General features: G+C 43.1%; 1 protein-coding gene across 13 annotated transcripts in view; it reads right to left on the bottom strand.

Moving 5' to 3' along the window:
• Positions 1–24,840, bottom strand: part of LDLRAD3 (low density lipoprotein receptor class A domain containing 3) — a 262,626-nt gene that overhangs the window by 201,341 nt on the left and 36,445 nt on the right. For 4 of the 13 annotated variants that reach the window (XR_011649916.1, XM_071218097.1, XM_071218099.1 and 1 more), the window contains exon 2: positions 7,197–7,277. The exons of 3 other annotated variants lie outside the window; for them this stretch is intronic. Coding sequence is in view for 8 of the 10 variants with exons in the window: in XM_071218097.1 (XP_071074198.1) it covers positions 7,197–7,257 (61 nt within the window). In the remaining 2 variants the exon portion in view is untranslated. Of the gene's footprint in view, positions 1–7,196; positions 7,278–13,179; positions 13,260–17,339; positions 17,382–24,840 lie in introns of all 13 variants that reach the window. 6 more of the 13 variants (XR_009187589.2, XM_058305567.2, XM_058305565.1 and 3 more) reach the window with 3 other exon arrangements.

Below are 24,840 nucleotides of genomic sequence, written 5' to 3' on the forward strand. Positions count from 1 at the left end.
ACATCCATTCAGCCTGGCCTGATGAACCCACTCTGGAAAAATCTGCACGGCTGCTCTCGCTTTTAATTCCCAAGTGGATCTGAAGCGGGGGGAGGGATTGCCCTCCTAGAAATCAATTCCGTGCCCAGTTACAGTCAGCCTCCCCCCAGACTCTCCTGGGGCTATTCTTTGCTATCAGGGATACTAGACGACTTCAGTAAACTCTCCCACATGGTTAGTTTGGGTTGTATTTAATTATTCTTTTGTGAAATAAAAAGTTGTTTGTTGGTCTTTGGCAATCCAAAATGATACATATTCGATGAACCCACAAATTAGGTAACTGAACACTGATCTCTGCTGAGGCTGAAAGGGAAGTCTGAATCTGGCTTTCTTCTCTCCTCTGCCACAATAATCCTGTCAAAAAGGCACTCCCCGGTCACCACCTCCACCGCCACCCAGATGTTCCAGGACAGGAGGCTCAACTCAAGGAAAGGAAGGCTGATCTTAGCCCATCAGAGAGGGTGCTGCCACCTCCAGAGGCACAGCAGGAAAGGAAGGAGCAGGGAGGAGGGCTGCCCAAGCAGGTGGAGTCTTCTGACGCTAAGAGCACTCGGGACATGGTCACAGGAACGAGCTCACCCCTGCGCATTGCACCCCTGCAGAAACTTCATCTGGCATAAGCAGAGATATCATGCACGTGATGCTGTTACAGCATTTTCAGCATTTTCCAGTCAGGTTGATAATACTATTTGTGTTCGTATACAGACGCATTCCTATTAAGCCCTCCTCTCTCTCATCAGCTTCTTGTGTTCCCATAAAACAAACAGCTTCTGTTCAAACTCCCCCCCCAAAGCAACTCAATCGCCGGACACCTCCCCCACCCCAGGAAAAATCCCAATCTTGTTCAAACACAGAAAGTCCTGCTCGACTCAAGAACAGGGCAGCGGGGAGGTGTGGGAGAACACCTTGCGCCCAAGAATCACGGGTCCACAGTTCAGCACGAGTCACAGATTCAAAGATCACACAAGGAATGCCTTGAAAAGAAGGAGCCAACTGAAGACTTAAAGACAGCTTTTTTCCCCAGTGGGGGAGGTGTTGATTAAGGGGAACATAAAGGGTGCCAGCAAGCCTGGCCTTGCACCAGATCTCCTCCCGCGCCTTCCAGATCCCAGCAGGCGACACGTAAACACGGGGAACCCAGCCGTGGGTGAGCTGACCACAAGGGAGAGTCTTGGCCGGGGTGGGGGTGGGGGGCGGCTCCAGCCTCAGGAGTGGCAGCAAAACTGGTCAGTTGGAGGCAGAAAGATGTCAAGGAACTGGAAACTGTCAACTACCCAATTCCTAAACAGAAGGAAAAACACCTAACACACTTCCTTGGGGATTATAAACTCATAAGGAGAGAAGGGAAAACACAATCCAAAGAAAGATATCAATCCTTCAAAGTCCCTCCTCTTTGAAAAGTTGCCAAGACGCTAAGAGACCTGGCTAACATGTTAACGGTACCCCGTTTCAGAAAAATGTCTCATTTTACCCAAATCCCCCTATAAATCAGGCACTATCCTAGGCACCACTTTAAAAGAACTGGAAACAAAAAGACCAAGAAACACTTAAAGAGCAAAAAATTTCTCAGAACATTCTTAAGAATAAATAAAAGCAGCATTAGTATCTTGAAATACACCAAATTATAATCATCTTATGGGAAAACCAACTCATGCATAAAAGATATTTTATATTACAAAATTAATAAGTAACTTCAGAACTATAATGGGTAAATAAGAATTTAAACATTGTGTGTATTTGTATTCTCTGCCCCAAGCACCAGGTTGCTTTTTCCTTCCCCCACTTTCCATCCACAGTTTTAATTTTTTCCATTCCAAAATTCCCATTAGTTTCACATCTTTCAATAGAACTGTATTAGTCAGAATACCTAGGGGCTCAGAATTCAGAAGGAAAGCAATCTAAATTTATTTGGTAAAATCAATAGTAAACAAGCGACAAAAGAAAAAATAAATGGTTTTCCAGTCGTCTCTTTTTCATTCAAAGAACTGATGCATTCACTCCCCCCACAGAACCTGGGGAGCACCTTGTATACTCGAGGTTGTGAGAAAAACTCAAGTTTATTCAGAGCCTACCATGGACCAGAAGAGGGGTGTGTGCATATGATAAAAGTAGCTATGATTATAAAACTGGAAGTCATGAATGCCCCAAGAAAGAGGCAGAACACGGGATGGAGGAATTACTGAGGAGGGAACAATTTACTCCAGAGGAAAGTATCCTGATCACTGCAGAGAACAGTTTTCATCTAGACTGGCTTAGTAGGCTAGGCAAAACCGGGACCTACGTTCCCAAGAGAATGCTGAGCCAAGTAGAGGCAAGAAAGCAAGCAGTCATGAAAAGGAACAGGGGATATAAGGCTGGGCAAAGCTTCGAAAGTCAAGCTACAGAGTTTGGACTTTACTTTGTATACCATGGGAAACCAACAACCTCAGTTTCTATGGAGGGGAGTGTCAAGAGATGAGTAATGCTACAGGTAGATTAACTTGGCAGGCTTAAGTAAAAAGAGACGACTGGGGAAAGGAAATGGTAAGAAAATCCAATCTGGAAGCTATTGGAAATTTTTAGGCATCTATTTGGGAATCAAACAGTTGGGCCTTTCTTGCTTTACTAAATCCAACATCTATTCCTAACCTAACAAGAATATTATGAAGGGCTGGTCAAATTAAAAATAAATACATATATATAGTTAGTCTCTTTGACTGTTTGCTGAAGGAGGAGGCAACCCAAGTCATCAATCTTTGGCTTTGGAAAACAGCAGATGGTATTTTTGGCAGCAGCTCCCCTGTCCTAGTTATATGTTTTGCTCACGCTAATGTTGCACTCTGTTTGCATTTCTTCAGCCTGCACCATTGATGAAATGGGCAGGGAATCCCAAAATGTAAAGAGCAATAAAGCTCCAAATTACAGCATTCAGATCACCCAGGTGCAACACATGAGAATAGATTATATTCTTCTATCTCCTATGCTGACTGTATTTTTCAAGGTCTAAGCCCTCTATAAACAATTTTGGCCCTCTTCCTTCAAATCTTCAACCCCAAAAGACAAGGGGGGGAAAAAGCAAGGAGTCAAGTCACATAGCGGTAAGTGGCTATTTATACAAAGCAAGAAAACTCCTGATACTGGTTGCAGATTTCTGGAAAATAGTTGCTTAGTAAGTGAAATTTTAAAACTATCTTTCTAGGCCAGTCTTTCTGATGTGCTTCTTTCCATAATAATTAATAACAATAAAGTTCTTGCCACAGATAAAGTGACTCATTTCTCATGGATTAAATTCCTGCTTTCTTTAAGCAAGTCAGTAACAGAACAAACAGCATTTGCATTCCAGCAGCACCAAATTATGAGATGCCCAGTAGGGATTATAAAGGGAGAGGGAGACCTATTCTTTCTGAAAGAGTTTTATTTCTTCCTCCCAATTTTACTTCTTCCCTTTCAATAAACCTTTGGTAAGAGGAAAATCCATCACTATTCTAATGGAAACTAATTTTTCAGGTATGTAAGTGAAAAATAATCCAAGACTTCTGAACTTTCTTCTAAGCCTTCTTTGCACAGCCAGGTAACCAGGAGCAGCCAACCAACTCCTGCCAAGGGAGTTCATCAAAAGCCTTGTCTATGATGACTGCTTCCAAACCATCAGATCTAAACTGCAGTTTGGAAGCATTTGATTTAATCAAACAAAAAGTCAGTCTCCGAGCAGAAAAGGGAGTTTCCTGGGAAGCACTGCAAAGGAGATGAACTCTTCAGAAAAGTTCTAGAAAGAAAAAACTGAAGTAGCCACATGGGATTCAGGAAAAGATGGACATGAGAACAGTAAGATATCCATTTCACTCTCCAGAAAGCCCTGAGTAAGTGGATACCAATAAACCAAAATAAAAATGAAGGTATGTACTTGTGCTTTGATCTCAGTGTATTGAACAAGGCAGAAAAAAATAACTAGGAGGGAGTTACCTGGCATAGTTCCTATCTGGAGAAAAAGGAAGGTGAGAGAATGATCAATTAAAATAAATAAAAATGCAACATAATTATTCTCATATCCAAAGCTGTAAGAGCCTGCTATAATCCACACAGTTGTAACTCTGCTGTAAAAACATGTTTTTAAAAATAACGCTGCAGTGGAAATAAAAGTCCAAGCTGGAAAGCCTACAAGGAAAACAAAGCAGTACTTCTTCCTAGTGGAGCAGTTTCCTGCAGAAACACAGTGAGTAAGAATGGATTCATTTCTTATAAAGGCAAAACAAAGACCTCAATTCTCTTGAAAATGCTTATTAATATTTTGCCAGTTAAATGCAGGCCTTTCCCAGTCACAGTCTGCCAACCCATAAATATTTAGAAGGAGTAGACACGTGCATGCACGTGCACACACACACAGAAAATGTTCATTTTTGCTCACCCCACAGGACTGGGATATCCATGGAACTGTCCACATATTTTCAAAGTCAACCTTGCAGTAGGAGTATTAAAGCGATGGTCCCTGACCACAACAAACTCCTAGGAGAAACGATCTCTCTCTCTCCAACTTCTAAATTCTTCCTTACGTTTTTCAAGTGTTGAGGAAAATAGGACAAATAAGAATCCCACCACCTGCAATTAATCCTTGAGCTGCGTGGGGTGAGGCTTTTCTTTCGCCGCAGCCCCACGGCTGTCAATGGCACAACTCTCCAGTCTGCTTGGTCAGGCCTACAGCTGACCAGGGTACACACACCAAGGGCTTTTTGAAAGAATAAAGGATTCCATCAAGTTTGTTTACTGATTCTGCCTGCTTTGTGTGGACAAGCGTTCTTTACAACTGATAAGTAATATACCTACCCAAATATAAATAGCACTGATGATAATTACCATTTATTTGGCACTCTCGACACGCTAGATAGATGGCTTTACAAACATCTAATATTTATAACAGCTGTAATCAAAGGACTCATTAGCTCTGTTTCACAAATGAGGAAAAGCCGCTCTGGGAGGTTATATAACCTGCCCAAGGTCCCACGGAGGAAACTGAAGACCTGGGATTTACACCAGGGCTGAGTCAGCCTCAACTTTATTTCATCTTCCACTGGATTCTTTTACCCGGCCACAAAAACAAAGCATGGGAAAACCCAGCCCTCTCACACCCTCTTCCCAGCACCTGACCGAACTAAAAGCCTGTCTTGCAGCCTACGAGATTCTTCCACAGGTTTCTCAAAAAAAGAGAAAATTTATGAGAATTTTACAAAAAGCACCGGTCTAAAGAGGCTGTGAAGTGACTTCCAGTTTTAAAAACGAACAGGAATCTCCCCCAGAGTCGATTATGGCTGATGCAGCTCATAAAACAGACCATAAAACCATTTCTGTTATATTAGTTTTGTCTTTTCCTTTTCCAGAGGCGTGTGTGTGTTGGGGGGCGGGGGGGCGGGGGAGCAGGCTGCAGAAATGCCTTCCCAAAGCCAACAGTCCATCCACACCCAGGAAAGCCTCAAGAGCCCTGTCTTTACCTCTTCCCTTCGTCACCCTTACCAGAAGCTCTCAAGTTTATACAAAGGAAACACGATTAACTAGCCTCCCCTACGACAGGGTGATCTCAGATGGGTCCTAGGAGCTGGTTCTAATTTACTTAAACGGTTGAGCTCTGGGCCTCCGCAGTTAATCCTGCAATAGCGGCCAGCAGATATAATTGCAAAACAGGTAGGCTAGACGCACCAATCTGCCAATACGGTGCCAGCAAACGCTGAAAATTACAGGGTATAAATTTAGCAGGGTGGGTCTTGACAAACATTCCTGCAAATTACATGTTCCCTCGCAAGTAGAAAGTGCATTAATTACTTCAGTGCCTGCGCTCCTTCCACTTACTAGGGGCTTTCTGGAGAGCGGTGGACAACTCAGAGTAATCTATGAAGATTAAAGCATAAATAAAGAATGCCTGCTGGACAGATAGGACTTTTCCAAAGCTCTTGAAATGAGAACTGTTACCTTTCCACTCCCACAAATTGAGAGAGCCACTGAGGCCAGCTATGTGAGGCTGAGAACGAACTGACCCAAATCAAGACACAAATATGGGACCAGTAGGGCTGAAAACCTTGCATGGGGTGATGACAGCAACTTCTGCAACTTCCTCCCTCTTGCCCTAAAAGAACTGCTTCCTCCTGCAAGAAGGGGTACAGGGGCCCCAGATGCAGCGGGGCAGAGGCAGAGGCAGAAGTGAGATCTGGACCCTGCGGCTTGAGCCAACAGGAGACTGGTGCTGCTATGGGCCGAGGGAAGTACACGCGAACTGTGCCTCAGCACAGCAGCCTTCGGAGGGAGGGAGGAGCGACTGCTACCTAAAGTTTACATTAACTAACTTGCCCAAGGTCACCCAATCACAGAATAGTGGAACCCAGGTCAGTCTGACTGTAAAACCCTGCTCTTAGCAGGAGGAGCTGCAGCATCCGCCAAGGGGCAGCCAGCCGGAGCCGCACATCCGGGGTTTGGGGAGGAAGAAAACACAACACAGTCATTCAGTGCCTCCTGAGTGCCAGGAGCTCAGCTCAGTGCTTTCACTGAGGCTGTTCCAATTAATTTTCCAAACAACTCTGGGAGGTGTATCACCCCCTTGATTGCACCCAGGAGAAAGCCAAGGCTGAGAAAACAGTCAAGATCATTCAGCTACTAAGTAGCAGAACCACAATTTTAACCCATCTATAAAACTCCTAAATTCATGACCTTGTTCCCCAATCTAAGATCCTAATCTGTGAGTTCTTTGTAACTCTGTTAACTATGCAGCCTACACAATTTAGGGAGAAAAAGACTTAAATATGACCAAACTGCTGGAGCCAGAAGAGATGCAACCCAGCGGGTCACTGCACCCACATTTTCAATGGGATGGGGAGGGAGTAAAGGGGCTGTTTTCAGGTCAGGTCCAAAGTGGACCCTGGTGGGGGCTTTTTGTTTAAGTTACCCGGCATTCAGTTCCCCTCCTCCTTTATTTGAACCAACTCGCTCTTATCGGTTAAAATCCATAGCCAGGGGTCCCTCCCCAGTCAGAGCAGGGGTGTCATGTGATCTAAGCTGAACTAATATGGTACTCTCTCCTGGGGGTGACTCCTGAGAAGAGGGGCAGACACCCTGAAGACAGTTGGATCTCCATTCCTTCAAGAAGCAGCACTTGGCAGGAGGCCTCTTTCAACCAGAAGACATCATCAGTCTTTTACCTCTCTCCCTGACTCCAAGAGGCTTGGAAAGCTCACAGGTCTCCTCACTGAGCAGACTCATACTTCAGCAGGAAAACAAGGCTGAAAAAACACAAGGACAACATGGGAGAAAAGAACATGCAACTTTCATAATGGCAAAAATCTTTGTCATCAACACTACAGAAAAAGGATATTAGAAGAGAACTTGACCATCCTCCAGTGGAGACAAGCTCCCTCGGCCAGGAGACACGGCCCGAACCAGCCAGGTAAGTGGCAAAGAGGCTTGGCCATCAGAGCAGTGACTTGTCACAGTGAGATCACCCTCTTGTCACATCTAATATTGATAGGACATTTCCTCTTAGTAATCATAATTTGGTAGATTAATTAAACTTGGAATTCTTGAGCACTCAAGGTTATGACCTCAATCCTGACTTCAGGAAATTGCACATTCTTTGTCTTAATTGGAAATGTATACAGTTTTACCTAACAGATACAGTGACCCAATAACACATGCAAGGTTACTCTACACCACAAAGCTAATGAATAAAGTTGACACTGTTGTGTAGGAAATGGCTGTTCTTATAGTAATAAATCTGTAGAATGACTGTGAGGTCGTGTTGCATAAATACCACCTTATTACTTAGGCAGTCCTTCTCTAATTCTTTTCTACTAGAAAGTGGAAGGCAATGGGGAATGTACACCATAGGGGTCCTTGCCCCACTGTGATGGCCGATTTTACGCGTCAACTTGACTAACCTTGCTAGGTTATGGAATCCAGTTGTTTGGTCAAATAATGACATAGTTGTTACTGTGGAGGTATTTCAGAGATGGGACTAGCATCTATGATCAGGTGACCTTAAATAAAGGAGATTACCCTCTGTAAGGTGGGTAAGCCTCATCCAATTAGGTGGAGATATTAACAGCAACAACCTAGGGTTCCAGAGATGAGATGGAATTCGGCCTCAAGATTATACCTCCACTCTGTCCTGAGGTTCCAGCCTAAGGAATTCAAACTAAAGAATACAACACTCACTGGAATAACCAGCCTCCAGCCCACACTTCAAAATTCAGATTTGCCTGTCGTCACCACAGCGTAGGCCAATTCCCTACAGTAAACCTCTGTTTATGTTTATATGTACATATATACATACACCTTGTTGGTTCTGTTTCTCTGGAGAATCCTGACTGCTATATCCACCTAAGCAAGCGAAGACAAAGCCATTTGAAAACCACTCATCTGGAGCAGTACTTCTCACCCCCCCCTCCCAGATCCACTATGGTGGGCCCTCCCCTGAAGGCTGGATTGGGAAGACCCGGTGTGACCCTGGGGGCTGCTAAGACAAGAAGCCAGAATTAGAAAAGGCGCAAGAAAGAGATGATAACAACTGAGGGTATCAGTGGGCTCTTTTGTCTCCTGCTACTCCTTCGGAGGAGGGCAGTGACAGAGAGGAACTAACACAACACTGCCTCTGACTTTAGTTGATGAAGGGATGATAAGGAAGTAACAACATAAACACCAAGCAGTGATGTCTGACTCCTGCCCTGTAGGAGCAAACGCTAGCGCTGTCCTGCTACTGGCCATTCAACTCTGGGGGCACAAATGGATGGACTTCTGAGAATTTTTCTACTCTAAAGAAAGACTTAGATGTGCACTAAGACTACCTGCAAACTTATTATTCACAATGATACTTATAATAACAAAAACTTGGAAATAACACAAATGCTACAAATTAGGGAGTGGCTAAATAAATTGTGGAACATCTACTAGACAGAATTCAAAATGGTCATTAAAACTGGTTTGGAAGAACTGGTAGTTGGACTACAGAAGAAACTCCCACGGAGAGAGAGCACCCCAATTAAGAGGGCCCCTGTGTGGTTTAGAAAAATCACTTAGTGCTGAACAGATATTCCAGTTAGGAGAAAACTTAAAAGCCTTTTGTTTTCATAATATAGACTACAGAAAATAAAGCTAATAAAAATTATATTGACCGATAGGGTCAAGATAAAGAACACTGAGAAGCTAAAATGGAAATATTTAATGAACAGAAAAATGATTACCATGTGTGAAATGGGGGGGAAAAAGCTAAAAACTATATCCATATCCATATACGTGTATAACACATCTGAGAGGCTAATATGCTACAATTTTTTCTAAATGATAGTATTACTAGTGATTTTCATATTCTTTTTCACTGGATTTTCTACAACGAATAACAGTAACAATAATGATTTTTAAAATGGTAAACTTTTAATAGGGGTGAAGTCTATCACAGAGCCAAACTGTTAAACAGTAAATCAAAAGGAGGTTGAGCTTTGACCCTGAAGATTCCATTTCCTTCAAATATTAAATTAAAAGATACTTTTTGATAAAGAAACTATATAGGCCCATTTGTTTGCCCATTACTAGAAACTAGTAATGCCCAAATGGAGCTCATTATTTAAATAACTCTACCACAGCAAGTTTCTGTAATAAGCTTCATCCTAATGTGTGATTTGGAAACAAAATCGATATTTTACATAGAGAATGTCTGCGTGAAACTCAAGGTCCCGGACTTAACACCCTCTTTCCCCCTGAGTCATTTGTTTCTCCAAGCTTGCTCTCCAACTATAACCTGCTTTTCCAGGTGGTTTCCTGATTGAGAAGGTACCCCTGAACTGCCAGAACGTTCAGCCCTCAAGGTCTGAGGAAACCAGTTGAACCACTTCCCCCACCAACATTCCCTAAGAGAGCAAAGGACCCAGAGCTCTAGTGGAATGGGACCAGCCGCGCCCGCCTCCATCTTCACCTCGTCCGCTGCTTCCACCGCGGTCCTCCGTGCTCTCCCATTCATCCCCTCCTCTCCCGGCTTGGGCCTCGCCACTGCCTGAGTCACGGCAGCAGCCTCATATGCCCCAGCTCCTTCCCTCTCACAGTCACTTTTCTCAGTGTCCCCCAGGGCCGAGAGCAGATCATGTCACTCATCTCTACCTCGCGTCTTCCCAACTCCTCCATCCAAGAACTCGCTGGCTAGAAGATCCAGGCCCCGCACCCACGAGATTCCACCCACCTTTGCACCTTTAACATCCAAGACAGTCTCCACCCACCCCCAAAACTAAGAGCCAGCAACCCCAGCTAACCTCCCATTCTCTAATCACACTTGTTAACCAGATGAAATCCTTCAAGCATATAAGGCACAGATTTCAGCATAATAGATTCCTGTGTACTCAGACCCAAGGAGTCACAGATATTACTACACTGCCATATTTCTCATCTTTTTTTAAGGAATAAAATATTCCCAATGTGATCAAAAGCACCCTCCTACGCATCAGCCCATTTGCTTCCCTCCGTCCCCAGAAGTAACCACTATCCTGGTTTGTATCTTCTTGTCCATATTTTTCTACTTTCATTCCATGTTTATGATTCAGTAGTATGTATCTGTGTGTGCATGTGTCTGTGTGTGCACGTGTCTGCATGTGATTATATCTATATCTATACAGATAGATAGATATGCACACAGCATTGCTTTGTGTGGTTTTACAGTGAAACAAAGTGGCATATACCATATAGATGGTTCCCTTTTCCCACTCTAAATTTCTTTAGAGATTTATCCATGTCGGATGTATCTATTCATTTTAATTGCTGGGCAGCATTCCACTGTTTGCTAATGTTATAATTTATTTGCCAGTCCCCTTGGATAGGCAATTAAGTCCCTTCCAATTTTTCAGTATTACAGTCAGAACTCTGGGGAACATGCTTGTAAATGTCTCTGGGCACATATGTGAGGCCTTCCCTTGAAATGAAAATGTTGGGTCATAGGATATGGGGTTCATAGTTTCTAGGTATCGCTGCACCCAGGGCCTCAGAGGAGTTGGTCACTATGTGGCTTGCACCGGACCCTGGTCACTGCTGACTGAGTCAGAGGTGGGCTCTGACCCAATGGGCCCCGGTGGGATTGCCAGTGGCATGTGGTGTGGCCAGAAGAGAGGGCGGCACCCATTCCTTCTCTGGGTCTTCAGAATTAGGGCACAGGCTGGCCCCGTTAGCCAGGGGAGCCGAGCTGAAAGAACGTGAGGGAGACTCAAGAAGACAGTGGACATGAAGCTTGCAGGAGCAGAAGGCAGAATGAGAGCCCAGCTGGCATGCAGAGAGAAGTGGGGAACACCAATGGAGACCATCAGGGTTGAGAGTGATGGGGAGAGAGGAGCCGCCCCAGCTCTGAAGAGGTTTCTGAGTCCAGCCCCAACCCTGCTCCCAGCCCCTTTTCCTCCAGGTCATCAGGCTGAGTCTCACCAGAGAGCACACCTTCAAGGACCACTAATAGCCCCTCCTCCACAGGCTGTCCAGGTCCAACCAACTGAAGGAATCACTCCCTCTGTGCTGGGGTTCTCCTTGACCTCTCCTATAATGTACCTTTCATGCTATGCCCTGCCCAGTTAGCTGAGTATAAAGTCTGTCATCTGCACAAGACTGTAAGGCTCCCACGGGGGTGCACATTGTCTTACTACCCTGTCTCCTGTAAAATACCAATCACAGGGCTTTGCACCCAGTTGATGTTCAATAAGTGTTTCAAGATTGGATAAAAACTGTGGGCTCCTTAAAAGCAGAGGCCAGGGAAGCAGATTTGGCTCAACTGATAGAGCATCCGCCTACCACATGGGAGGACCAGGGTTCAAACCCAGGGCCTCCTTGACCCATGTGGAGCTGGCCCATGCGCAGTACTGATGTGCGCAAGGAGTGCCGTGCCACTCAGGGATGTCCCCCACGTAGGGGAGGCCCATACTCAAGGAGTGCACCCTGTAAGGAGAGCGGCCCAGCATGAAAAAAATGCAGCCTGCCCAGGAATGGCACCGCACACATGGAGAGCTGATGCAGCAAGATGACGGAACAAAATGAGACACAGATTCCAGGTGCCGCTGACACAAGGGGATACAGAAGAACCCCCAGCAAATGGACACAGACAGCAGACAATGCGGGGGGGGGGGGGGGAGAAATAAAAGAAGATAAATCTTTAATTAAAAAAAAAAAGCAGAGTCCATGTTGTCTTTATTTTGATAATATTTTAGGGGTTTCACGGAGTGTCAGGTATAAAAGCTGGCCCTTATTAAAGGTGTGCTAAATGAATGATGGAATGGGGCTTAAATGAACAACTGTATCTGCCTGAACTACTCTCCCAGGGCTCATACTAAGGATCAAATTTCAAAGTAGAGGTGACCAGGCCAAAGGATAATTTATCTCCCCTAAAGACTCTAAGTGTCAGTTGAATTGCTGAATTTAATAGGGCCTGACTTAGATGGGCCATTTTGAACAAAAGCAATAACTGCACCCATAATGAGCCTACTTTTAAATTGCTACTACTATTACAGCAGAGAGTCCAAAGGATTCCTTGAGCCATCAGAGCAAGGCCCCAATTAGAGATCTTCAGCCTTTCCAAACCACAGACCACCAGTCTCATACCTTTGACCTCCCTGGAAAGGCAGAGAATATTTTCCAAGAGAATCCAGGATAATCCTCTACAGAGGTTCCTTTTAGGATTATTTGGGTTTGGTGTGTTTTGTTTGATTTTGTTTTAATCAGCCTGTCCTAGAGGCTCTAGTAATTCCACTGAGTTGAACACACAAGCCTGATAAAGTAAGAATACACTACAGCTGAAAGAAGACTGGCTGGGAAGGTCTCAGAGACTCAATCTAGTATTTAATGTGTTTGTTCTATGTTTCTTGGATGCATCCAATGCTTATTAGCCCTAGGAACGTTAGCCAGTATCAAAGAACAGGGAGGGCAGGAAAAGGCCTTTATCTGCAACCAGAGATTGTAATCTCTAAGAGACAATATGAACAAAAGGCACAGACACAACAAAACTTAATGATGGAGGAATTTGTACTACCAAAAATAGGCTCAGAGTTCTTCAGTTCAAAGGGAGGTTTTGGAAAACACCTCCTCAGCCTCAGTAATTCTGAGGTTGAGGGAAAAGGGAAGTGGGAGACAGCAGCTGGGACAGTTCAACCCCTAGAGTGCTGTGTGACTGACCTCGTCCAGTAAACATCTGAATCCTGCTTCTCGAGGTCATCTGTAGTGACTCAACTCCCTTCTGAAGAAGACCTTCAAATCTGAAAAGTCCAGGGCACAACACCACAGTTTACTCATTAAACTTCACATTTCCTGCCCTTCATCAGGAGAGTGCAGGAGTAAAAAACACAAGGTCTATTGAAACTTAGCCTAGTACTATAGGTTGCCTAAAAGTTACCTCCTGAAGGCCTCCTTGTTCAAATATAGCCTCTCTCTAAACCAAACTCAGCATATAAATACACTATCTACCCCCCCCCCCCACCCCACCGATGGGACATGACTTCCAGGGAAGAGCCGCTCTGGCACCAAGGGATTATTACCAACCACCAACTAGCAATGCACCTGGAAAAAGAAATTGACCAAAAGGGAAAAATGGTAAGTACAAACGAGTTCTTATGGCTAAGAGATTTCAAAGCAAAGTCGGGTGGTCATTACAGAGGTTACACTTATGCACGTCTCTGCAGGATCTCAGTGACTGCCACAGTAAATTTTTTTTTAAAGATGTATTTTATTTATTTCTTTCCACTTCCCCCCCCCCCATTGTCTGCTCTGTGTGTCCATTCGCTGTGTGTTCTTCTGTTTCTGCTGGCATTCTTGTCATGCAGCACCAGGAAATTGCGTCACTTTTTTTGTTGCATCATCTTGCTGCGTCAGCTCTCTGTGTGTGTGGCGCCACTCCTGGATGGGTTGTGCTTTATTCACACAGGGTGGCTCTCCTTGTGGGGCACACTCCTTTTGCATGGGGCTCCCCTACACGGGGACAGCCCTGTGTGGCACAGCACTCCTTGTGTGTGGCAGCCCTGTGCATGGGCCAGCTCACCACATGGGTCAGGAGGCCCTGAGTATTGAACCCTGGACCCTCCCCCTATGGTAGGTGGATGCTCTATCAGTTGAGCCACATCTGCTTCCCCACAGTAAATTTTGACTCAAATACTGGGGCTCCTGAGGGCTCTAGAGACATCTAGACACTATAGGCATGGCAGACAGTTCAGGAGTTTGGAACCCTGCCAGTGGGCCTTACCTTGGAATTTATGCCCCCCAGTGTGACAGAGATGGACTCATTTGTGGTTTCTCTATACATCACTCTTCACCCCTTCTATTTGAACCTAGAGTTAGTACTGTACTTGATAGGTGTATGTTCAAAAGACTTTAATCTTTGGGCTGTCCATGTGCCAGTTGGCCCTATAAATCTCAGCAGAGTGGCAACACCTATTCTCCAGTTCACTGGACTCACCCAGGACAACTAATAAAGGGATGATGATGGACAATGCCCATCCCAAGGAACAGAAAGTCTACAACTATAAGCAAGAGAGTTCCTTCCACCTGCCCCATGGGATCTAAGCCCCCTCTCAATTAGAGGCAGAGTGGACATCACCATTCTCAAATCCTCAAGATTGGAGAATGAATAATGGACTAAAGTAGACTTACTATTATTCTACTGTAAACTTATTGTTATTCAAGCAATGGAAGACATTTTATCATCAATGTGGAGGCAGTGGCCACCATAGATTTTGAAGGGAGGGAGAGGAAAAAATAAGTATAATATGGGGGCATTTTCAGGATACAGGAATTGTCCTGCATGACATTGCCATGATGGATACATGCCATTATATATTTTCTCATAACTTAGAAAATTGTGCGGGATAGAGTGTAAACTATAATATAAACTATAATCCACACTTGGTGGTAATGCCTCAGTATGTGTTCATCAATTGTAACAAATGTATCACACTGATGAAGGATGTTGTTAATGTGGGGAATTGTAGGAGGGGGAAGGAATGGGGCATATGGGAATCCTCTATATTTTTTATGTAACGTTTATGTAATCTAAAGTTTCTTTAAAATAAATAAATAAAAAGGAATAGAGCCACACACACAAAAAAGAGATTAAAAACAAACAAAACACACAGTGTTTAGAGTCAGACAGACCTGAACTCAGGTCCTGGCCCCACCACTTTGAAATCTTGAGCAAGTTACATAATCGCTTTGAGCCTCAATTTCCTAACCTGCAAAATGGGGATAAGAAAAGCTTCCACCTAATAAGAGTATCTATCATTTTTTGGAGCATTTATTATGTGCCATTCTGCACATCAAGTGCTGTGCATGTATTAATGACCTTATTTCACTTTTCCATCATCCTATTTGGTAGATGAAGAAACTGACTTAGAAACTTAGAAAGGCAGACACAACACTCTCAAGGATACACAATTAGTAAATGAAGGAGCCAGATGTTGAGCCAAGTCGGTCAAGGCTCAGCAGTGTCCTAGCTGCCATGCTGAGATGTTGGGAGAGTATAAATGAGACAACTCACACTTTGACTAGCACTTTATGGGCACTTCAAAAATGGTTAACTGTTGTTGTTTCATTAATTATCATTGACTATACTTAGTGCATTGATTCCCTTCAGCATGCTACTTGTCTCTGGCCCTCTCAATCAAGCAAGGAAGAACATTGATTCTTGAATCAATTGATTTAACATCCACTCCAATAAGGAGCATAAAACCACACCATATTGAAACCATGCATGGTGGACTCTTGCTGTTGTCATGAAAAAAAAACAGCTGTGGTAGTTAATTTTAGGTGTCAACTTGATGAAGTTATAGTGCTCACTTGTTTGCTCAAATACCAGCTTAGATGATGCTGTGTGGATATCCTGGAGATGTGATTAGCATCTACAATCAGTTGACTTTAAGCAAAGGAGATTACCATCAAAAATCGAGATGGGCCTCATCCAAACAGCTGGAGACCTTAATGGGAAGAACTGAGGGTTCCAAAAGAAGAATATGCCATCTACTCTTCTCTTGAGTTTCCAGCCTGCTAGTCTCCCCTACCAATTTCACACTCAAGACTTCAACATCAACTCTTACCGGAATTTCCATCCTACCTCCTGCCTTACAGAATTCAGACTTGCCAGACCCCACCATCATGTCAGCCAATTCCTTAAAATAAATCTCTTGACACACACACACATACACACACATCCTGTTGGTTATGTTCCTCTAGAGACGCATAATACACCAGCCAATGGCGGATTTCCCTCCCAGATACAAAGGGAGCCTTTCAAAACCTGCTGAAGGCCAGACCTGTGGAAGAACAGGCTGTTCTTCCTCTAAGGGCAGCTCTTGCTACCACCAGCTCAGACCTGTAACTAAACAGAGTGTTTTCTGTCCCTGAGATGGACACTTTTTACCAGCATTAAATTCATAATGGGAGGGAGAAAAAGAAAACATTTAAATCCCTGTGAGTCCTTTTCAACATGGAAATGGTCCTGCTGGGAAGAAGCAAGTATTTGTGCAAATAATTAACTAGGGAGGTGGAGTGTTCTTTCTAAATGTTGAGCAAAAAACTAGGTGAAAAAACAGGCCTCACTATGAAATAGTCTCTCCCACACACTGGGAGAGGTGGGAAGGTTTGAATCAGTTGGTAATTCCTTCAGAATGAAACCTCTCCTCATGGAGAACGCACCACATATCTAGACTAACCCAGGACCTTTTGGGTACCCCACTCCCCACTCCCCTCTTCATCCTTTACTCCAGTAAAAAACCTTTTTTCTTTGCATCTCTGATCTGGGCTGCATATGTCCTCAGGGTACAATTAATCGATACCAATTGGCTGTTCAAGAGCAGTAAAAGGGAACACCAGCTCTTTTCTCCCTAATTTTCCACATGTATTTTCTTGATTTTCTATCATCCCCTACCTCAAATTGTACTTTCAGAGGAAGGGCAAGAAGCCAGGTAATCTTAATGGCAGAAAGCTAGGAATCGAATATTTTCATTCTGCAAAGCTGAGAAAATGGCAATCTCAGCCTGATAAAATTAACAAATGAGGCCATTTCTATAAGCAGGGGTAATGCGGTACCACGTACCAAATGAACGCAGAAAAATACTGTGTTCAATGCAAAAATAAGCAGCCAGCCCTTCTCCACGTTCCGTGCTTTTCTAACCACTCTACACCCATTTGACGGTGTTCACAAGGAGGCAATTCATTGCCAGTATCCTTTTTTAATCCCCATTTTTGCTCAAGTTTTTAAACAGAACATACAGCCTCTTGCCTTGCACAGTGAAATGGGAGTCAGAAGACCCAATCTGTAGTCTCAGCTCTGACACAAATAAAATATGTACCTTTGTGCCCACTTCTCAAGCTCTGGGCCTCAGTTTTCTCATCTGTAAAATGGAGAGAAATATACAAAAGTGTAGATCATGGAATCAATTCGGTGGATCACATTCAATAAATTCTCAAAGAAATGGAATAGATTACAATCAGTCAGAACAAATGAGACAAGATAAGAGTAGATTTTGATTCAATTTTATATTACATGTTTTAATGTGCATGTATTTTTAACAGTTTTATTCCTATACCATATAATTCAACCATTAAAAGAATATAATTCAATGGCTTTTTAATATGTTCACAGAGTTGTGTAACCATAATCACTGTCAAGTTTAGAATATTCTCACTACCCCAAAAGGAAATCCCACACCCTTTAACTGTCACCACTCTTTCCAAATCCCCCCATCCCTCCCAGCCCTGGACCACCATTAATTAACTTCCTGTCTCTAAAGATTTGCCTATTCTGGATTTCATACAAATGGAATCATAGAATATGTACTCCTTTGTGATTGATTTCTTTCACTTAGCATAATGTTTTCAAGGTTTATACATGTTGTAGCACATATCAGTACTTCATTCCTTTTTATAGCTGAACAACATCCCATTGCATGAATATACAGCTTTTGCTTAATTCATTCATCAGTTGATGGGCATTTGAGCAGTTTCTACTTTTTGGCTATTGTGAAAAGACTGCTATGACATTTATGTACAAGGTTTTGGGTGGACACATAAATTTGTGTCCATGAGTCACTGTCAAAGAAGTTTGAAAAACTGTGTGTTAGAAGATTCCCGAAGGATAGTTATACCATTCTTTGATTTTTTTTTTCTCTTTCAATTTGTGGATGTTAACTTTGGAAAAGAAAATAAAGACCATCAAAGTTAAATTCCTATTTCAGAGGGCCACCTGGGAATCTATAAGGCTACAACCAGTTTGCTGTCATCTTGAAGAATCTGTCATCCTCAGAGAAAGGGAAATAAATATTCCTTTTCCAATCCTTGGAATATGCATTTTCCCTGTCCATACAGATTGAGACGGGGGCACATCCATGCTGACAGGAGCTGGTGAACTATAGGCAGAATTCAGGAAAGGGAAAATCTCCTGGTTTAAGCTAACTCCCCTTCCAAGATGCAAATTCCTGCTTCACAAGGTTTCAGACACAGGGCACTCCCAGACATTCAGTCATATCATCAGAGGTCAGAACTATGAACTCCTGCCCCCGCTTCCACATATGCACACACAACCATTCAATTTATGAACTGCTCCATATGGAATTTGACTCCTGCAATTGTGGCTGATAAAGAGCTGATGTAAGAGGAGAGGCAACTGTCGAAAGCAGCTCCCTTCCACCAGCAAAACTGTATTAATGATTTAGCTATTAAGGGCCATGGTACAAGAGTAGCCCAAGAGGGATGGCTCTGCCCTTGCCTGTGATTGTGGTAGCATCTCCACAATCACCTCTTCAAAAATCAAGTCTTTGTTGTCTTGAAGAAACTGTCATCAATGGAGAAAGGGAAAATGACAGATTTGTGAAATCGAAGGAATAAATACAATTCCTATATACCTAAATTTATGGTCCTCACAAAGCCTGCAAAACATAATCAACCATTATAAGTATTTCCTGTCTTCCTTGTCTCGACCACAATTAATTTCACCATGATCATGAGTAATATGGAATGTAATATATGGAGGCGGGAAATTTACAGAACTCATTGCCTTGCAGTGAATAAGCTTCTGTACTTTAGGGCTCTAGAGGTATAAGAAGCAACAACAGCAGGTCTCATTTTAGGCAACCATTTGTATGTACTTTTAGTTTTGCATCACTAAGCGAGACAAAAGTACTGGAAGATAAGCATGACAGCACTGGGCTAAAGCCATTCAAAGGCCAAATGCCAAACATATTTTGCAATTGAGATGCACAGTAGCTCTTATAGTTTTACCAGAAGAGCATCACATTGCAAATCAATGCTGCATGTTACCAAAACTTAACCTGGAATGCTATGGTTTTGCTGACGCTATAAACTCAAAGGTCTGAAAATACAGCAAAAATCAGTTAGAAATTTCTATTAGGTTTTCCCAAACCCTCCACCCAATGGGGTAATGGGAACTATCATTCACTGAAGGCTTCCTATGTGTGGATACTGTGCTAGTACTTTACTTATACTATCAAAATCCCTACGACAATTCTGAGAGTTAGGCATTTTCATCCTCCACTTTATAGATGAGAAAACTGAGGCTTAGAAAGACAAAGTAACTACTCCAAGATCACACAGTAGGCAAGGAGAGTAACCAGGATTTGAGCTCAGCTTATCTAGCTCTAATGAAAGCCCTCATGAAAATAAAAGCAAAGAAAAAAACATAATAAAATAAAATAAAAAACAAAAAATAAAGCTTTAATGCCCAATCCATTAGTTAACATTTTGCCATTGTGTTTGTAGAATGGTATTCCCATTGAGAAGATTTTATGGAGTTGATCTCTAAAAACTGCAGAGACCTCAGTTTTTTCTTGCTAATAAAATACAGGAATTTATCAGAGCTGGTAACATGGCATGAAATTTCTCCAAGCAGCTAACAACATTAGCAAGACTATTCTAAGAGAAGAAACCCTATGGATCAGCCTGAAAACCGAAACAGACTTTAAATAACTCATCCATTCAACTCAACCAATATTAGCCGAGTGCTGAGAAAGTAAGAGTCCAATGCAAGGAATATAGAGAAACAGTCCCTGACTTTGAGGAGCTCAGATCTTAATTTTTCATGAAGTAAATGAACCTGGCATTACTTCTGCCTAAGTTTTTACTGAGAGTCAATGAACGAAGGCCATCAGGTGTGCTCTCTGACTTTTGTGGCAAACAGTGTTACTCAAATGAGATGACATCTATACCACCCACCATTCCACAGGTTAGACAGGGCTTTGTGACTAGCTTTGGCCAATGGAATGTGCACGGAAGTAATATGTACCACTTTCAGACCAAAGAACAGAGAGGCCACACCCTCCTGCTACCTCTTCCCCTGCCAGGGCAATGCTGCAGACAGTGGAACCTAGACCAGCCATGGACAAAGTAACTGTGAGGAGGAGAACCCCCTCCCCAAAACCTGCCAGGACTTTATGTAAGTGAGAGATAGGCTTTAAGTGTTAGGCCAACGAACTTTGGGGGAAATTTGTTACTGCAGCAAAGGCTTATCATATCCTGACTAATACATTATCCTCAGATGTGCCTATCACTATAAATAACAAGTTAAATTCCAAGATAAAAACTACATGAATTCCTTGGGCCTAAACAAGAAATATTCTTGTTTGGGCCTAAACAAGAAAGCAATGTACAAATATGTTTGAGTGATTTTCTTTTCTCCTACACCAAAGGGATACAAAAAAAACGAAATAAATTCTTTCTCCTATAACATACTTGATCCATCACAGATAGAAAATATTTTCAAAATCAAGCCTCTTCCCAGAGATAATTAGGTACAATTCCATTTACAACCAGATGTAGCACTACGGATGTCCTAGGCGGCAAATTAACGGAAAACCCAACTCACAATGGTACCTACATACCTTGCTCTCTGTACTCTCCAGCTCCACCAGGACTGGCTCTTTAAGGAACAGAGGTGTTTGTCTTAACTTTCTGGTCTTTGGACCATATGAATCTGGATACCAACAAATGTATGATATACGAACATCTCGTTAAAAAGGCGGTGTTCCTTCTTAGATATAATACCGAAAGCATAAGCAAAAAAAAAAAAGAAGAAAAAATAAACTGGACTTCATCAAAATTAAAAACTGTGCATCAAAGGACATTGTCATGAAAGTGACAAGAAAACCTACAAAATGGGAGAAGATGGTTACAAATATATATCTGAAAAAGGTTTCATATCCATAATATATACAGAACTACTACAACTCAACAACAAATAAACAGTCCAATTAAAACACGGACAAAAGGCCTGAACAGACATTTCTCCAAAGAAGATATCCAAATGGCCAATAAACATGTGATAATATGCTCAACATCATTTGACATTTGGGAAATGCAAATCAAACCCACAATGAGATACAGCTGACACTCTCAGGTTGACTATTATTTTTTTAAAAACCCAGAAAATAATAAGTGTTGGCAAGGATGTGAAGACTGGAATCCTCTATACAAAGTCATAGAAATGTAAAACAGTGTAGCCACTGTGAAAAAGTTTGGTGGTTCCTCAAAAAGTTCAACTTAGAATTACCCTTGACTGACAATTCCAGTTCTAGGTATAGACCCCAAAGAATTTAAAACTGGAAAACAAACAGAAATACTCATACACCAACATTCATAGCAGGATTATTAATAATAGCCAGAGGTGAAAGCAACCCAAATGTCTCTCAACAGATAAATATATAAACAAAATGTGATATATATAATCATACAGTAGAATATTATTCAGCCATAAAAAAGAATGAAGTCCTGATATATGCAACAACATGGATGAGCCCTGAAGTCATTATGTTGAGTGAAATAAGCCAGACACAAGAGGACAAATATTATATAATTCCACTTATAGGAACTATCTCGGATAAGCAAATGCATTGAAACAGAAAGTAGATTAAAGATTACCAGGGGTGTGAGGAGGAGTTTTGGGGAGTTTTTGCTTAGTGGGTACAGAGTTTCTGCTTGAGGTCATGAAAAAGTTTTGATAACAGATGGTGGTGATGGTAGCACAACACTGAATGTAATTAACACCACTGAAGTGTACACTTAAAAATTATTAAAATGGGAAATTTTGTGCTATCTATATGCTATCACAATAAAAAAGGGGGGTAACATCCTACACCAACTTATCAGTATAACTTCCCTCCCACACAGCTGTCTACCCTGTCACCAGCCTCAGGAGCAGATGCTCCTTCCTCACACCACACTCAAGTATATCCCTCCTTGGTCTCCACACAGACCCAGAGACTGACTGGAGCCCAAGGGCAGAGTTTCAGCATCAACGTTCCAATCTCCAGAAAGTCCCACCACCTCTGCAAGGCCACTTTACAGGATCTGTGGAAATATCCTCTTCCACCGAATCCACTCCATTTCCCGACTCATCGAAAATGCTGGAGGTTAATAACTGAAGACACTGGTCTGCTCTGGGGAAAAGCAGAAATGCAATGGAAACTCCACAGCATCAGAGAGGAAGGGTGTGGGAGGTACCAAGGAAAGAACAGTGGTTTTCAAACATGCTTGTACCTTTCGGAACATGCTTGGGTGTGGGGACCGTGGGGGAGGAGCAAGAGCTGGCCTCCCACCCCACCCCACTCACCGCCATCTAACCAGAGCAGCCCGGATTGCCTGCTTAGTGCATTTGCCTTCTATGCACAGATCTCCTTGGAGGAAAGCTCTCTCCACGCTTGGCGGGGTGGACTCTCAGCACTGGACAGGTCACGTTGCCTCTTAGCCAAAACCCAGGGGTAGCAACACTCATCTTGCAGGCCCAGCACGAATACTAACTGAAATGATCGTGCAAAAATGCCTGATGCACTGTAGACAGTCAACAAATGTTCTTTCTCTTCCCTATAAACATAAATACTGGCCAAGTTAGTCTGCTGCACACAGGGCTAAAGATGTTTATTTTGCAATTAGTAGTGTGAGGACCCTTTCTAAAATTTTTGATAGAAGCCCAAAATCTCTAGGTAAACCAGCATGACATGCTGTTTTCCCAAAAATGGAGCCGTACAATTCAACGAGTACTTAATGAGCACGAGAAGACAGCAGATTTCTCATCAAGCAGAAAAAAACCCTCCTCGTTTGTAAACTGTTCCTTCTCCTCCCTTTGTGCCAAACACGCAAACAGGCAAATTAACCAAGAAATCTGGACGCCTAGATGCTAAATAGCTCGAGGCGACTAGAATCACTGGCACACGAGAGTCCTCCCTCTTCTTCACCTGCAAGGTTAAGGATAATGGCAAAGCATTTTTTCAACATAATAGGGAAAACTTCCTTCATTGTGGGAACAGTGCTAGGTACTTTGTGGCCATTATCATTTTTAATTTCTAGAATAATTCTGCAGGGTAGAGCAATGGTCTATGATAGTTAGAGGTTTAATAGTCCAGCCTGCTTTAGCAACCGCTTCTTCTGATACTTTCAGGAAATTCCTATTCCATTTATCAGGTCTGGTGGGTTTGCCATCTCCCCACGACAGGGGTACCCTTCCGTAAGTGTTCAAAGGCAGCTCTTCTGGGCACACACAGCAAGTGCCTGGCTTGGTGAGTAGAAGGCTAGTTTGTGCAAATCAGCAAAAGGGGTCCCTGCTCGAGGGTGGGCACATAACAGGGCCCTGAATGTGAGAACAATTGCTGCAATCTGTCAACAAAATTGGGGAGGGGGCAGAAGGGGACAGACTGAAAGCTCCAACTCCCAGGCAGGAAGGCCAGCAAGAAGTGAACTTTCTTTAGCTTTCGGTGGAAGAACGAAGAATGGAAAATCCGGCTTTGCTCACATGCAACCAAAGTCGTACCTCAAATACCCACCCACATATGGTGTTCTCACGGCTGGCTGCTGCTGACAGCTACAGCCAGGGCACTGCTCACTTGACAGAAGATGCCAACACCCCTGGCTTTCCAAGGCCAGCCTGCCAATGGCTGCTCTGCCAAAATGCAGACTTAAAAAAGCGCCACACAGAGACTGACCTCACTCCCCCAAGAGAGGGGCAAAGGTTGCAGCATCCAGGCCACCTAAAGGAACACTAGAGAAGTATAATATTAAAAAAAAAAATCTGAGGCTCTAACAACAAACTTTTTCAAGAGAACGCACCACAGGGCCTGAGATTTCCATGAAGTAATTTCTGTTCTCCACAACACTGAGCTTACCGGGTGTGCGGCTGGGACACCCCTTTGACAAATGTTTTTCCATTTAATCTTCATGACATCCCATTGAGATACTTATTGCCTCTATTTTGCAGTGGAAGAAACTGAGGCGTGGAGAGGTTAAATGACACAGCGAAGGTCACCCATACAGAAGCGGAAGAGGCTGGGGCCAGAGCCCAGCTGCTCTGCCTGCAGACCCTGCTCTGGCTCAAAGTCCTCCCCCCACCCTGTCTCCCCACTGCCTCTGGATTTCCCCCAACATGTGACCCGATGACCGTGAGTGTGGAGAAGAGAGAACTGAAACGACCGAGTCACAGCTCTCCAGAGACCACGGGTCTCAAAGGAAAAGGTTTCCTACTTTTTCTTTCTCTTTTATTGAGATTCCCTGAGCAATACGAAAACCAAAACCCAGAAAAAATACCTTGGCTCCCCTGGAGTCCAGCAGTGGCCTGAGTGGGCCGGGTCCCCAAAGAGCTTCTAAACGGAGGTCCCCAAATCCCTGGGGGGAAATAGATTCCCAGGTCTAGTTCAAAAGGACCACCCCAAATTGTCCATTTGCCCAAATGCTGGGCAATTAAAACATCAAACGTTTTTGTTCTCGGCCGAAATCAAAGCACATTAGTGCGGTAACAATAACTATTCCCTTTGAGTGAAAACCCTCATAGTTATAAATGTCTGTCATTCATTT

Source organism: Dasypus novemcinctus, chromosome 10 (genome assembly GCF_030445035.2).
Source record: "Dasypus novemcinctus isolate mDasNov1 chromosome 10, mDasNov1.1.hap2, whole genome shotgun sequence".
NCBI lineage: Eukaryota > Metazoa > Chordata > Mammalia > Cingulata > Dasypodidae > Dasypus > Dasypus novemcinctus.